At 50.0% G+C, this 16,345-nt stretch overlaps 1 protein-coding gene across 1 annotated transcript in view; it reads left to right on the top strand.

Annotated features, from left to right (window-relative positions):
• Positions 1-16,345, top strand: part of LOC147886229 (3-ketoacyl-CoA thiolase 1, peroxisomal-like) — a 167,727-nt gene that overhangs the window by 40,195 nt on the left and 111,187 nt on the right. The window contains exon 4 of the mRNA XM_087395115.1: positions 14,775-14,901. Within this exon, the coding sequence (XP_087251241.1) occupies positions 14,775-14,901 (127 nt within the window). The remainder of the gene's footprint in view (positions 1-14,774; positions 14,902-16,345) is intronic.

Genomic DNA, 16,345 nt, shown 5'->3' with positions numbered 1-16,345 from the left:
AGGATTCCTCTTGACTTCACACTCCTCCACATGCCTTCCTCACGCTTGGCATGTGATCTCTCTTATATTATTGGAACACATGGACATGAGCCTACCTCTTTATATGACTCACTCTTCCTATTTTCTAAAAACTCATAATATCCCATACACAAATAACTCTCACCCCATACCAAGGTATTTATAATTCATACCTATGGTATTTACAATGAGCCATTTCACTCATCCTCTCAATCCCATACAATATCATAGAAAATAGAAATAAGTGAGAGCCGCTAGGCTATCACTTGATACTCAAACTCTTATCAAACATAGAGAAAAACAATATCAATGCCAAGTTAAAAATATCAATTTTTGGCGTCACACTAGTCATGGTATTGTCTCCTCTTCTAGAGCTCAATGGATCATTATTTTGATTGGAGGGCGTAAGATTGGTCTTCTCAATCTTTATGCTCCCAACAACAGAGGGGAGCGGATCTCCTTTTGGAAGGAATTACTCTCTTGGGCCCCCATTGCAGATTCTTGGATCATTGGTGGCGACTTCAACATGGTTGAGTTGCCTTCAGACAAAAAGGGAGACAGACAGGGTGGAATTCATTCTTTGAAGAGGGCACCCTGGGATGCCTTCCTCTTTCAGTTCAGTGGCAGGGACACTTGGTTGGATGATGCCTTTTATATTATGCCAATGTCACTCCTGTACTCTTGGTCGAATAGGAGAATACACATGCCCATTCATGCACGGATTGACAGATTTTATGTAGACGATTGGGCACTTGACAGAGGAGGATCTGTATGCAATTCTACTAGGGTTTCCACCTCAGATTATTTTCATGTAGAGGAGAGCCTCACGGAGGATATTTTACAGATTTGGGTTTCTCACATACAGGGTGGAGCTGTCCACCCATCTCAGGTAGCTGCAGCCTTATCCAGAATTAGTGACTATTATCATATAGTCGCTGATTCTAGGAGACGTGAGATTCTCAGATGTGAGATTGGTATACACCAGCAGTTAGCGTCCCTTCAGAGGGAAGAGCAGAAGAGGCCCACAGATGCTTGGATTTAGGAGCGCTTTGCTGCAGCAAGGGCTCATTTGCAGACATTGTTGGATCAGAGAGCTGGATATGCCTTTCATTCACGGGAATCCTTTTGGATTCAGATGGGTGGCAGGGTCAACAAACACTTTTTCTCTACTCATGGGCCGAGACATAGTAGAGATAGTGTTTCGCAGCTTGTTGACTCAGACGGGGTGTTACAGTCAGATCCTGATGCTGTCATGTGCGTAGCTTCGGATTTTTTTGCATCCCTTTTTACTGCAGATCCAGGCACACAGGCCATTGATGATGCTAGAGAGGTTATTTGGCAGTGTATCCCTGTATTGGTGAAGGATGAGATGTATGTTTCTCTGGATGCACCTTTCACCAATGTAGAATTCAAGACTGCATTACTTGCCCTTCACAAGGGCAAGTGCCGAGGTTCAGATGGACTTACCCCCTCCTTTTTTATTACTTTTTGGGAGCAGATTGGTGATCACATTACATCAGCCCTGTAGGGCGTGTGGGACTCTGGTGAGATGTGGGACTCACTTACAGATGGTCTCATTCATCTCATCCCAAAGGGGGGTAATAGGAATCTTGTGTCTCAATGGATACCCATCACTCTATTGGGCACTTTTTACAAGATTCTGGCGAAAGCCATCAGTCTGCAGCTACAGGTTTTTCTTCCAGATTTGATTCATGACACGCAGACAGGGTTTGTGCATGGCAGAAGTATTTTTGATAATATTTTCTCATTTTGGGAGTCCTCAAAATGGGCCATGTAGAGCCGCCAGAAATTGGCCATTCTACTCTTGGACTTTGAGAAAGCTTACGATAGAGTAGACTGGGATTTTTTAGAGGGTACTCTATCTCGCTTTGGTTTTTCAGATGCATGGATTAGAGGAGTATCCTCTCTCTATAGATCAGCCCATAGCCAGTTGCTCATTGGGGAGGTAAGAGGGGACATGTTTCAAATTTCCAGATCCGTCCGCCAGGGATGTCCTCTTGCCCCGTTTCTTTTTCTGTTTGTGGCGGAAGCTATGAGTATCTACATTAGATCTCAAGCTGATATTTATGGGCTGAGGCTTCCTATCCGCCGGGAAGAAGAGCTCTTGGATAGTGAGTTGGCAGATGAGACCGCTGTTTTTTTGGATGCCTCCCCCAGGACACTCACTTCCTTCCGGACAGCCTTGGATTTGTTTTGCACGGCTGCAGATGCACACATTAATTGGCATAAATCCAGTGGTTTTTGGATTTGCGAGGATGACACCCCGGATTGGGGTAATGATATTGGCTTCACTTGGGTACAGAGGGGCGTCTCCGTCAGATATTTGGGCTGCCAGGTTGGGGTGGGCATCTCTCCTTCACAACAGTTTGCTCCGGTGTTGGAAAGCATCAGAAGAAAGCTCCTTTTCTGGAGCTCAGCCAAACTTGACTTGGCCTCCAGGGTGGTGGTAGGTTAACTAGGTTCTTCTAGCCACAACATGGTTTGTATGCTCTTGTTGGTGCCACTCTAGGGGTTGTATCACTCAGCTTAAGAGGCCTATACGAAACTTAGTCTAGATGGCACAACTGATGTTACAGCCAGGGTGGCTTGGGAGACCTTGATTCTTCCTATAAGAGAGGGGGGTTTGAATATCATCGACCCGGATCTATAGTGCAGAGCCCTACTCTGCAAGGTCGTTGTGAGACTTATGCCAGGGTAAGAGCCTTGGAAGGATTTCTTTATCAGATGCATACAGTCTCGCACGCCCACCTCTGGAGAGGATTGGACACACAGTACCAAATGGGTTTTCACAACAGCCCACCTCAGACAGGGTTTGTGCATGGCAGAAGTATTTTTGATAATATTTTCTCATTTTGGGAGTCCTCAGAATGGGCCATGTAGAGCCGTTAGAAATTGGCCATTCTACTCTTGGACTTTGAGAAAGCTTACGATAGAGTAGACTGGGATTTTTTAGAGGGTACTCTATCTCGCTTTGGTTTTTCAGATGCATGGATTAGAGGAGTATCCTCTCTCTATAGATCAGCCCATAGCCAGCTGCTCATTGGGGAGGTAAGAGGGGACATGTTTCAAATTTCCAGATCCGTCCGCCAGGGATGTCCTCTTGCCCCGTTTCTTTTTCTGTTTGTGGCGGAAGCTATGAGTATCTACATTAGATCTCAAGCTGATATTTATGGGCTGAGGCTTCCTATCCGCTAGGAAGAAGAGCTCTTGGATAGTGAGTTGGTAGATGACACCGCTATTTTTTTGGATGCCTCCCCCAGGACACTCACTTCCTTCCGGACAGCCTTGGATTTTGTTTTGCGCGGCTGCAGATGCACACATTAATTGGCATAAATCCAGTGGTTTTTGGATTTGCGAGGATGACACCCTGGATTGGGGTAATGATATTGGCTTCACTTGGGTACAGAGGGGCGTCTCCTTCAGATATTTAGGCTGCCAGGTTGGGGTGGGCATCTCTCCTTCACAACAGTTTGCTCTGGTGTTGGAAAGCATAAGAAGAAAGCTCCTTTTCTGAAGCTCAGCCAAACTTGACTTGGCCTTCAGGGTGGTGGTGGTTAACCAGGTTGTTCTAGCCACAGCATGGTTTGTATGCTCTTGTTGGTGCCACTCTAGGGATTGTATCACTCACCTTAAGAGGCCTGTATGAAACTTTTTATGGAGTGGTCTAGATGGCACAACTGATGTTACAGTCAGGGTGGCTTGGGAGACCTTCATTCTTCCTACAAGAGAAGGGGGTTTGAATATCATCGACCCAGATCTACAATGTAGAGCTTTACTCTGAAAGTTCATTGTGAGAGGGCTTATGCCAGGGCAAGAGCCTTGGAAGGATTTTTTTTTAAGATACATACAGTCTCGCACGCCCACTTCAGGAGAGGATTGGACAAACAGTACTAGATGGGTTTTCACCACAGCCCACCTCAGGTCTTTCTCTTCCCCTCTTATGGTTGCTATCCTGAAAGCATGGGCCAGCTTCACGAGTACTCTTCGCAGGATTCCCCCATTCACCCGTGAAGAGATTAAAAGGTAGCCTATCATGTGGAACGACAGTATTTTGGATGAGCATGGCAGACCACTTGGAGCTTCTCCTTACATGCAGTGGCCAAGACGGGAGAGGCGCCCTCCATCTACTGTGGGAGCATGGAAAGCCTTGAGGAAGCTTCCTGCAGACCGACAGGCCCAGATGGTTCTTAATCTCAGAGGGAGTGCAGGGAGAGTCCAACAGATTGATGCAGCCTTGCCCTTGGATTGGGTGGACACAGATGACATGCCTATTACTTGCTCCACCTGGATGGGGGCATTTTCTAGATTGGGAGTTCCTTTACAGGTGATTGCTTTTCTTCACACACATGAGAAAGCCTTAGTTTTTGATGTTTCTTCGGGGGGCAGGCTGTCCAGATCCACAGACGATATCTTGTTGGAGGTACCGTTTCAGCCAGTCAGGATAGTGGGCTTCATGGAGCATGGCTCTCTTTCATAGTGGTACTTGGATCCTGACCCGCTTCTCCTCGCCCTTAGCTCATGGAGGCTGTAGCTCTATGGAGGTGTCCCAATTAAGTTTTTGCAGTGGGACCCTGGGGAATGGGAATGGATAGATGAAGAGCACCGAGAGAAGGGCATCCCCTTCTTTCGTTACACGGTTAGTAATGCCAGGAAATTCCAGCTCAGCTGTAGGGGTTGGAGGCCCACCAGAGCTCATCATTGGGAGAATTTTCAGATTCCTGCTGACTTGCAGAATTTTTTTTGGCAAAGACTCTGGAAATCCCACCGGAATAGAAAAATCACTCTCTCCTTTTGGCTTTCTATTCATGGTGGGATAGCAGTAAACCATTGGAGATCCAGGTTCGGAGCTGACCCTTCTTGCCCTCGCTTTTTGCTTTGGAGACAATACAGCACTGCCTTTTGGGATTGCAGACAGGCGAGAATCATATGGAAGCGGATTGCAAGACTTTTCAGCACTTTTGTTCGCCTACCTTTCTATATGACCTGGGGATCAGTGGCTTGGCTTACTCTTTCACGGCCCCAGGTATTTTTGAGAGACTTGATTCTTCTTGGGCTCTTCACATCCGACGACACCTTGTGGAGTCGTGCTCTCTAGAGGATGTTCCGGCCACTCTTTTCAGGGCTGCTCACTCCTCGGTCGACTCTCCATGGGAGGCTGGTACTTGGACAGATACGATACATACTCTGATGGCCATTTGGGCGACATCTCGAGCAGCCTCCTCCAGGAGAGTTACTTTTCTCAGAGAATGGAGAGACTCTTCCTTCTTTGCTGAGACTTCTACAGGGTTGAGATGGCATTTTCAGCCTCAGCCTTGGTTTCTTTCTACCTCATTCCTGTGAGGTGTTTTTTATTACATGCTTAGCATGGTGTATTTCCGCACAGGGCTTGCTCAGCGGGTTTCTTTCTTACTTAATAGAAGTCTTTTTTTTGGGAAAAAAAAAAGAAAACTTGAAAAGGAATTCTGGGCTAACTATCGTAGTCACTGTGGCAAAGGGCTCTTTGGATTGTCAATTGCTGACCTTCTTGGGTGATTCACTCGAACACCCTCATTTCAAAGCACAAACTCTCATTGACAAATGCAGCACCCATACTATCTAGGACCATGTGCTATGTGCCGTAAAAGCTCTACAAAGAGTGATGCAGGCCCTCCTCATCTCAACAGATGCTCTAACATCCTTTTCACTTCTAGCCAATGCCCCATCAAGAGTACTGCGACTAGTAGGTCCTTTCGCTACCCTAGTCGCCATCTAGTAAGACATCATTTTTACTTTGCGCACCATCTGGGAGCACGGTACTCCAGGATCAAGGGCGAATGTTGAAAGGCGGAAGTGTTTTTGCAAGGCTTGGCTTGCAAGAGTCTTTACACCCTTTGTGCGGGATATCCATTGGATGTAATGACCACCACCTTGGTTGTTAGCCCTTGTTTCAGAGATTCTCTAGGTAGTGAGCTGGGATCTCTGGAAAGAGGTTGGATCTCTTTTGACAGGCATTTTTTTCTTTTCGTATTTACCATCCTTAGGTCCTTAGAAGCTGATTTTTATTGTGTTTTTCAAGCATGAATAGAAGTCTCCTTTTTCTGAAAAAAAAAAGGGCTCACTGTCCTGTCATTGGTTCAAATTGTTTTTTATGAAATAAATTACTTCTTTTAAAAAAATGGTGTTGGAAGACACAGAGTCTCCCAAGCGGATGTTGCTCTAGATCTAAGGACCCATCAAGTCTGCTCGAAAGGAAGTTCCTGATAGGCATCTTAAGCTGTGTAATGCAGTTCCTAGAGTGGCACCAACAGGAGCAAACAAACGATGCAATGGCCAACAACACTTTGATGACGAGTACCTCGCTAGAAGCAAGATCCAACCTGGCCGAGCTATAAAAGAGGACTATCCTCCTGATACTCTCCAACAACAGGAGCGAATTGCTGTGCACAGAAATTCCAATGCCCATCTAATAGTCCAGGGACCTGGTAGAAAAACTCTGTAAACCCAGGTAAAGCCAAAATCGGAACCTCAATCAAAGAAGTCCTCATATCTAAAAACTGTTAGATTTGTGCCAATTAATCTCCGCTTCTGCTGCAAGGCAAAACAAAGCCAAAGTTATCTTGAAAGGATTAAGTGTAAGAGGAGAGGCATCCAAAAGGACAGCCTGCAAGCTCACTATCCAGCAACTCCTCATCCTTCTGAGGGAGAGTCTGAACTCTAAGAGGTCAGACTAGGATCTAAGAAAGAGACTCATGGTCTCTGCGACAAGTAAATATAAAAGCGGAGTGCTTGCCAAACTGATCCAAATCTGTCCCTTTAGAGTCCCTGATAAGAACCTCATTGTGGGCTGATCTATACAGTGGGGGAATCCCTTCGATCTAAGTGTCTGAAAAACTGAAATAAGCAGCGTACTGTCGTAGCTTTCTCAAAATCGAAGGGTAGAATAGCAATGTCCTGACGACTATGTCTGACCCATTCCAACGCCTCCCATAATGAGAAAAAATATTGTATCCCCATGCACGAAGCCAGTTTGTGTATCATGGATCGACGAATTAGGAAGTAAGGGTTGCAGCCGCACGCTGATTGCCTTTGCTAAGATTTTATAAGCTGTGCCCAATTGGCCTCCATTTCTGATCAAATTTCTGCACCCCTTTTTAGGGATAACATGGATGAGACCCTGGGTAAGTGAAGAAGTCAAGAAGGCATAAATCAGGAATCCCATATGCTCTACAAAGCTCAAGTAACATGATCACCAATGTTTTCCCAAAAAGCAATTGAGGAGGGGGTGAGCCCATTCAAATCAGGGCATTTACGCTCATGAAAGGCAATTAAAGCAGTCATCACCATGGGAACGGTTTGCTTCACCCTCAACTTGGGCCTTTGTCTTTCAAGTGTGCCGGGGGATAAATCACTGATAGTTCTAGCTCCTGCGAGCTCCCTCCCCCTTCGCTCCCCGTCTACCCCCCCCTCGCTACCTGCGCGGCCCTCTCCCTCCCTCCGTCGACTGCTGCCGTGCAGTCTTCGCCCCCCCTCTCCGCTACGCTCTCCCCCTCTCCGCCAACTCCTCTGCCCGTCGCTACCCCCCCCCCCTCTCCTTGCCACACTCATTCCATCCCGCTCCGTCTTGCTCCCCTCCTCTCCTCTCCACTCACCTCACCCCATCCCACCTCCCTCCGTTCCGCTCCACTCACCTCGCCCTTCCCACCTCGACCCCCCTCTCTCCGCTCCACTCCGCCCACCCGCTCCGTTCACCTCACCCCGCTCCACTCACCGCACCCCGCTCCACTACGCTTACCTCACCCAACCCGCCTCACACCACTCCGCTCCGCTCACCTCACCTCAGTTCACCTCACCACCCCTTAGTCCTCGCCTTTTTTTTTTTTTTTTTTGGCCACCCCTTGTCCCCGCCCACCTTCTTCCACCCTTAGCCCCTTACCTCTCACCCCCCTCTTCTTTTCCCTTCACCTGCCTCGGGAGTTCGCAGTTAGTCAAGCGATATGGCAGCTACGTGCCCGGAACCGGTGGCCCAGACGGACCCCCCCCTCCACCAGCCTATCGCGTTACTTTGACAGAGCACCAGGTCTCCTTGGTGAAGCAGGCCGCCACGGACTTCTCCCAGACATCAGTTTATGGGAGGGTCATTGGCTTCTCTCCTTCACGAGCAGACATCAGGGATTGGTTGCAGTCCACCCTCTATCTCGAGAACAGTCACATTGAGGAGGTGGCACTCATGGGACGTGGCATTTTCTGGCTTAAGCTCTCCTCATCACAGGCTGCGAGCGACATAGTCAGGTGATCCCCTACTTCTGTGGGTGGGAAGATCATCCTCATGGTCCCTTGGTACAGGGGATTCAGTGTAGCGGACTTCGATTCCCGCTTTCGCATTGCTTGACACCCAGTTACCCTTATCTTCCCAGGTCTCACAACCGAGCTTCGCCCGATCATCAAGGACCTAGGGGCGCACTTTGGTTGGCCTATGCAGGACACTTACGTTGATGCAGCAGCAGCCCAAGGGGTGCCACGTGTCAAAGTGGCAGTCCTTGATCCACAGAGCATCCCATCGGAGTTCGAGATAGAGACAGACACAGGTGTGGTGACGCAGCGCATTCTGGTCACTGGTCGCCCAAACCAGTGTTTGAGATGCCATGGCTTCGGGCACCAGGCTCGCTCTTGTCCTCGCTTCATGGGTACAGATTCCCAGAAGACCCCCGTTCAGGCAGCTTAGGATACTCCGCTCCAGTCAGCGACATCCCTTCCGAAGGGGAAGGCTGGACGGAAGTCAAACGAAAACGGAAGGGCAACAAGGCAGGCCCCAAAAAACCTTCCCAGCCACAGCCAGAGCCCCCTCAGATGATCCCTACTCATCAGCAGCCCGGTAAGGGGAAGGAGAAAGGAAAGGAGAAGGTCAGCCAGCCTCCCCCTCATCCCTCACCCCACCCTCCCCCACCTCCCCCCTCCTCGATTCTCCGACCCCCACCCCCCCCTCCAAGATCACCCCCCGCACCAGTGGTTTCCGCTCCACCCTCTTCCTCGAGCATGACCCAGAAGGAAACCCCCCCCCACCTGCGCCACCTTCAGCCCCGAAGCTTGCACAGACCTCACCCTCGTCTATCCTTCCGGGCCCGACGGCGGGGATAGGCCTTTCCCCACAGGTGGCCAGCACCCCTCCCTCCGGTTCAGACTCCTCATCTTCGTCCCCAAGCCCAAGGGCTGCTCCTAGAGCTCTTCCATTGGAGTTTTACCGAGCAGTCCTTGGGACTACTTGGATGCAGCGGGTATTGGCTCCTTTCCCGCATGCCTAGACATCAGCATCTTCTTCCTCCGCAAGTGAGCGGAGGGTAAGGTGTCCATCCTGGCTCTGCATGATGGTCCTAGCTATTCCTTCACTATCTCCAGTGAAGGGAATGAGCAATGGATGAATGAAAATGTTTGGGAGACGATACGAGACCAGACCCAGGAGCAGGTGCAGGACTGGATTGGTAGCAGAGCAGCGGAGCTTCTTCAGCAGCAGTGGCAGGAGGGCGATGTTCGTCTGCGTTGGTGCCACAGCGCCAAACGTTTTCGACTCCTGGTCATTATCAGACCACCGCTGGAGTGGGCCTACGCGGAAGGGCTTCGCCCCTGAAGGACTTCAGAGGTTGCAGGCTTCTACAGCATTTCCTTGGCAGAGGCGTCGAGCTGGTTAGAGAGAGCTTACCACCACGGGACGAAAGGCCTTTCCCCTCTGCTGAAGGCTTTAGAGGATGGGTCCGATGATCCGGCCTCTCCTTCGAAACCTTCACAGAAGCGCCTTCGTCTCCACACAGGACATCCTCCGACCACTTCGACTTCGACTGCAAGCAGACAGCTGTTTGTGGCCCACCTTCCCTCCTCATGAGTTTACGCATTATCTCTTGGAATGTCAACGGGTTCCACTCATCAGGGACCCGTGGCCCCAGGAAGATGGTGCTCAGACAGGAGCTCCAGCCAGCTTTGGTGGGAATGGTAGATGTGCTCCTACTACAGGAACACAAGCTTTCGGCTTCACAGACTAGTATTTGTGGGAAGGTCCTCACAGGACGCTCCCACACCTACTGGGAACCTTCGATTGGCGAGCAGGGGAGAAGCGGAGGTGTCTGTACCTCCATCGACGCTTCTCTAGTTCAGCATGTGTTTGGTTCTTGCACTTTGATCCCAGGACGTGCGCTTTGGGTGGGCTTGCATATTGAGGGATCCCGCATCGGCATCCTCAATATCTACGCTCCGACTGATCTCAGACGTAGATCCGTTTTTTGGAGATCCTTGACAGACCTATTACCAGAGATGGACTCTTGGATTGTAGGAGGGGACTTCAACAACCTTGAGACCTTAGAGGATCAGCAGGGAAGGGGCCCAGAGTTCCTCGGTATAGCTCAGGCAGAGCAGGCAGATTGGGACTCCTTCCTCTTTGCAGTTGGAGGTCGGGACAGTTGGAGGGAGCCTTCCTTTCGCAGATGGCCTGGGAGTCTGGACTTCTCTTGGGGTTATAGGAGGGAGGGAGGTAGACTCCTGGAGAGACTGGACCTTTTCTATGTCAGTGATTGGGCGCTTGGCAGAGGAGGAGAGTCAGGAGTGGTTCCAGGGACGACACTTTCAGACCATGCCCCAGTCATCCTTAGTCCTGGACTCGGCCTCTCAGTCCTCACCTCCACGTTCATGCCGGATCCCAGATTCCATATACACTAGAGCAGCGGTTCACAGCAGGATAGTGGATCTATGGGAGCAGGAGTGGGACCCTACCAGGGATATGGCAGCACAGGTAGCTCAGGCACTTGATGAGTCTAGCCGCATTTGCCAGCAGGAGGCGATTCAGGTCAGACAGCGGTGTTGGGCGCGGGAGAGGGGTCTCAGACGTGACCTCGCCTCGATTCAGAGGATGCAGCAGTCTTCTCCAGGCTCTGAGGAGCTCAGACAGCAGGAGGTTCGGGCCCGGGCCATGCTAGAGGAGATCACCCAGCGTCGCTCAGAGTTTTCATTTCATGCTTCCAAGTCCTTCTGGGCTAGGAAAGGCGACAGGATGTGCAAGGAGTTCTTCAGGACTCATGGACAGAGGTCAGCAGGGGAACAGCTCCGTTCTCTTAGGGCGCAGGATGGTAGTGTCAGGACAGATCCAGATGAGGTCCGGGACTTAGCGACAGACTTCTACAGATCTTTATTCTAGCAGGAGCCCCTAGACCCTCGTGGTCGCATTTGCAGAGAGGAGGTGTGGAGATCTACACCGAGACTCATGCAGCCCAGCATGAGCGATACCCTTCTCGCACCCTTCACAGTTGCGGAGATGCAGGATGCGGTGAGTGCTATTGATGGGCAGAAATGCCCAGGTGAGGATGGCCTCTCTAGAGCTTTCTTCACCACCTTTTGGGAGCAGATCCACCGGCCCTTGCTCGCAGCCTTCCAGCACATCTTCTCCAGCGGGCAGATGCCAGAGAGCCTTGCAACAGGCCTGATTTGCCTCATCCCCAAAGGGGGGGACCGCCAGGAGATCAGACAGTGGCGCCCAATCACCCTCCTCCCGACCGCCTACAAAATCCTCGCCAAGATGATTAGCAGTCGCATTCGCCCCCTGCTACACGATCTGATTCACGACACCCAGACTGGTTTTGTCCAATATCGCAGCATCTTGGACAACATCTTCACTTTCTCAGAGGCGACGGAATGGGCCCAGCACAGTGGACATCACCTTGCCATACTACTTCTCGACTTTGAGAAGGCGTACGACAGGGTAGACTGGTCTTTCTTGGAAGGTACACTCGCTCGGTTCGGTTTCCTGGACGAGTGGATTAGAAGTATTGCTAGCCTTTACAGATCGGCCTCCAGTCGGGTTATCATTAGCGGCAGGATGGGGGAGAGATTCACACTTGAGCGCTTGGTACGTCAGGGCTGTCCATTAGCGCCTTACCTCTTCCTATTTTTTGCGGAGGCCATGACACACTTCCTTCGAGCTCGCACCACTGGTCTTCGCGGGATGCGTCTCCCTATTCGAGAGGATGCCGAGCTGTTGGACTTCGAGTATGCAGACGACACAGCCCTATACGTGCAGGATGATGTCGAGTCACTGGAGCGTGTGAGACTGTCCCTAGAGATGTTTTGCCTTGCGGCTGGAGCGAAAATCAACTGGCATAAGTCAGTTGGTTTTCTTACGGATCCGGGAGCCAGCTCACAGTGGGGTATTTTCCTGGGGTTTCGTTGGATCCCTAGAGGACAGACGACACGTTACCTGGGATTCCAGGTAGGCTTGGACATCACACCGGCTCAGCAGTTCTTGCCGGTCCTAGCCTCCATACGACGGAAGCTTGCTTTCTGGAGCACGGCTCGACTTTCCTTGGCAGGCAGGGCCCTTGTGGTCAACCAGGTCCTTCTTGCCACTGCTTGGTATGTGGCCTCTTGCTGGTGTTTCTCGAGGTCTTGTGTAGCCCAGCTGAGGAGACTGGTGCGGAACTTCCTATGGTCTGGTTCAGACGGCTCCGGCACCACCAGAGCTAGGGTCGCCTGGCAGACAGTCATTCTTCCTCAGGCAGAGGGCGGCCTCGGCATCATAGATCCAGAGCTTCAGAGTCAGGCACTTCTTGGCAAGCTAGTCATCCGCGGCCTGACCCCAGGAGGACAGACGTGGAAGCTCTTGCTACAGCATGGTCTCAGGGGTGTACCCCCCAGTTAGGGGGTGTTTGGCAGCCTTCTATCCGATGGATCTTCACTTCAGCACCTTTGACTCAGCCCCATTCCCCCTTCCTCCGTAGCCTCATTTCAGTCTGGAGGAAGTTGCGACACAGCCTCTCCCAGGTCCCTCCTAGCTGTCGAGAGGAGACAGATAGACAGCCCCTGATCTGGAGCAGCCAGGTGACAGATGATACAGGTCGTCAGCTCGGAGAGAGATCCCATATCCCTTGGGCACTCTGGGCACGTGGGCTCACGCGCTCGTTCCGGGTTTGGAGGGACGTCTACAGTCAGTTGAGTCTAGGCGAGCTGGCAGCAGCAGTAGGTACGGCTCGTGGGATCCAGGCTCGGCGAGCGGAGATTGATGCTGCCATCCCTGCAGGTTGGAGGATTCCCGTAGACACCAGACAGCTCTTCCCGGGAGATGAGAGGTGGCTCGGACAGTTCACTCCACGAGGCATTCCTTTGGTGGTGGCAGGCCTCTTCTCGGACTCTTCGGTACACTTCTTCTCCATCACTGATGACAGTCGCCTACAGAGCAGAGAGGCCATGATTGACCCCCAGCTTCCCTGGTAGCGCCTTCGCATTGTAGGGCTGCAAGGGAAGACGTGGCATATAGACCCCCTGATTATACAGGACCACGATTGGAGACTCTGGATTTCGGAGGGCCACTCCTTGTCAGAGGTGGAGTGGGACCCAGGGGAGTGGCGTTGGCCACCATCGGAGACCTCAGAGAACCCCACCCCCTTCTTTTCTTACAGTGCACGCACGGGTCGGCGTGCTCTTGGGGCTCTCCAGCGTGGGCTACCCACACAGGCACATAGCTGGTATGCCCAGGGGATATCCTTGGTCTTTCTTTGCACTTTCTGGAAGACTCTTTGGGCTAGCTGGCGTCCAAGGAAGATCTCCTACTTCCTTTGGATGGTGGTACACAAGGGGCTTCCAGTTGGCAGCTGGCTGAGACAGATGGGGCAGGAGGGGCATTGCCAGATGTGCTTTCAGGAGGAGGAGACCCTAAAGCATTGCCTTTGGAGCTGTTCGCATGCGCAGACGGTATCATGGGGATCTTAGCTAGGGCTACACCCGAGCTAGGACCGATCACTTGGGGAGCCGTTTGTTGGTGCAGCACTGAGCCGGGGCATCACTTGGCCTATGAGTTCTCTAGACAGGATCCCGTCTTTTTCATCACGCAGGCCACTTGGGCTTACATGGACAGCTTCCCTTGGCATCTGACAGAGACAGATGCAGGAGCGTTGCCTCGACACCCAGTTTGGGAGATCATAGGGAGCATCGCAGGCTGGCATATTTGGACTTCCAGATGCGCGCAGACTGTAGGAGCTCAGACTACCTCTACTACTCAGACCCTAGCAGATATCTGGAGCACGATCATTCACACGCTCAAGGGTCAGTGGGATCAGATACAGGGAGAGTCCCGAGCAGGGAAGGAAAAGAGATGACGTTTCCTTCGCGACTGGGATCACCGGGAGTTATTCTTCCAGCACTCCACTCAGAGTCTTCAGTGGCATTACGCCCCTCCACCGTGGCTGTTTGTCCACTCCCCGATGATTATGCCCTAGGAGGCTTGTATTTAGCTTTTTGACTTCTCGGGCTGAATCTGTTTTGTGATTACAGCCCGCTGGCCTTCAGGCCTTCTTGTACTCTCGCTTTCAAGTAATATAACTAGCACTACTTTTTGCGCAAAAAAAAAAAAGGTGTGCCGGGGTCTTCTGTGAGGAGGGAAGCATAGTAACTCTTGGAAAGCTGCATGACAGCCTATGGATCAGATTGCAAAGTACCATCAGAGTCAATCAATTGGATGTAGCCAATTGTGACTTCAAGTTCATCTTCTTGAATCTTCACCAATCTCTTCCTTGATAGACAACTTTTTCCATATAACTTTTGCAAAAGTCAGGTTTATATCACATCCAAGGGACACGCACACCCACACCCACACCCACACCCACACCCACACCCACAAACATGCATTGTATTTGGATTCCTATGTAGCATTTTTGTCTAGCATTATGTGTTTCGAGTGTGCGAATACCTGCGCAGTAATGACCTATTTTGCAAATTCTTGGAATCAGGCAGTGGTTGAGCAAAGTGGGGTGAGTCCAGGAGAGGTTGGAGACATTGTGGTTGGCATGGTTATTGGCAATTCAGGCAAGCGAACTAAAGATTGTCGCATGGCAATGTTCCAAGCTGGCTTTCCAGGTGAATAGAAAGATTCTTTCACTTTCTTTTCTTTTTGAAAATCACTTTTGTTTCTTCTTTTCTCTTCTACCAGGCTCACTCTAGCAAGTGATACTCATTCTCTGAAACCGAAGAATACATGCCTATACTAGCAGAATGGTGCTGCTAATTTAGAATGTGATTTGTTTCATGAATCTTCTATTTGAAACAAGTTTAATCAAGTGCTCCTACTATTCCGGTTGTTAGCCAATGGCAAACCCTTTATCGTGACAAAGTCTGTTCTTTATTTGAAGTCTTAACAGCTCAGTATGCGGACACTGATGTGGATCATGATCTCTGAGTAAGAGCATAGTCTTTTCCTTTATATCCTTTCGTTTCTAATCTTAATTAAGCACTCTCCTTGATTCTATCACCTCCATTGATCCACTTTCCTTCATATCCTCTATCCTTTAGTTTCTCACCACAACTAAGCAGTCTCCTTGATTCTATCACCTCCCTTGATCCACTTTCCTTGATATCTTCTCTTGAACAAAGCAACACTTCTTGGGAAATCCTCTTCCTTGTCTTGTGCTTCATCGAACACAAATCTCAACCTTGCCTCATGCAATTGTTTCTTCTTTTCTCTCCTCCCTATAGCTCCAAGCCTCAGACACTCTATGCCTAGAGCTACCCGTCCTTCCTTAGTCTTCAGTGCATTGTCCCACACCATGCAGCCCCTAAGGTCTATCTGCCTTGATGCAGAAAATTTTTCCAAAGGGATGTTAATCTATGCAGTGTCCTCCTTGATGTCCCGCAACATTTCAACCATATCCCAATTTTTGATTAACATAGAAAAGACATGAAGAAGGAAACCATGTACACAAGAATCAAAGGAGACTAGGGAGAGAGAAGAAAGCGATGCAGCAATGACCCCCCTCTGGATGGTGGCTCTTGCTTCCCATGTACAATATTTATAATTGTATATTCCAAAAAGAAAGTTCATATCAGTGTGGCATATTTGGAGATCTAGATGCACAAAGGCCTTGGATGGTTCCCAAGTCCACTCTGCATACACATTGGTTAGTATTGGATAGATATTGTACATACCTTGGTGGTCATTTGGGCGTGTAGGGGATCTTCTTGGGCAACTTCTACCATGAGGATTGATTTTCTCAGGGAGTGGAGTGGCTCCCCCTTCTTCTCGGAGTCCTCCACAAGAATTAGGTGTAACTTTCAGTCTCAACCTTGGATATTTTCTAGCTCTCTTATAGGTACTGGATTTTGTCCTACTAGGTTTCTCAGCCTTGCATAATGTACTTCTCCCATTCGATTTGCTCTTGGAGTTTCTTTCATACATAAAAGAAGTCTCTTCGTTGAAAAAAATAAAAAAAGCAAAGAGCCAATAATAGTATATTAAAAAGAATCCCTTTTCACAATTAGAGGGATTACTCAACATAGCTCCACGAGCTCAAAAGTTTTTTAGCTA

This window comes from Dipteris shenzhenensis, chromosome 24 (assembly GCF_047967505.1).
Source record: "Dipteris shenzhenensis isolate YYH24624 ecotype China chromosome 24, Dip_SZ_1.0, whole genome shotgun sequence".
NCBI classification, from domain to species: domain Eukaryota; kingdom Viridiplantae; phylum Streptophyta; class Polypodiopsida; order Gleicheniales; family Dipteridaceae; genus Dipteris; species Dipteris shenzhenensis.
This window is presented reverse-complemented; position numbering and strand designations above follow the sequence as displayed.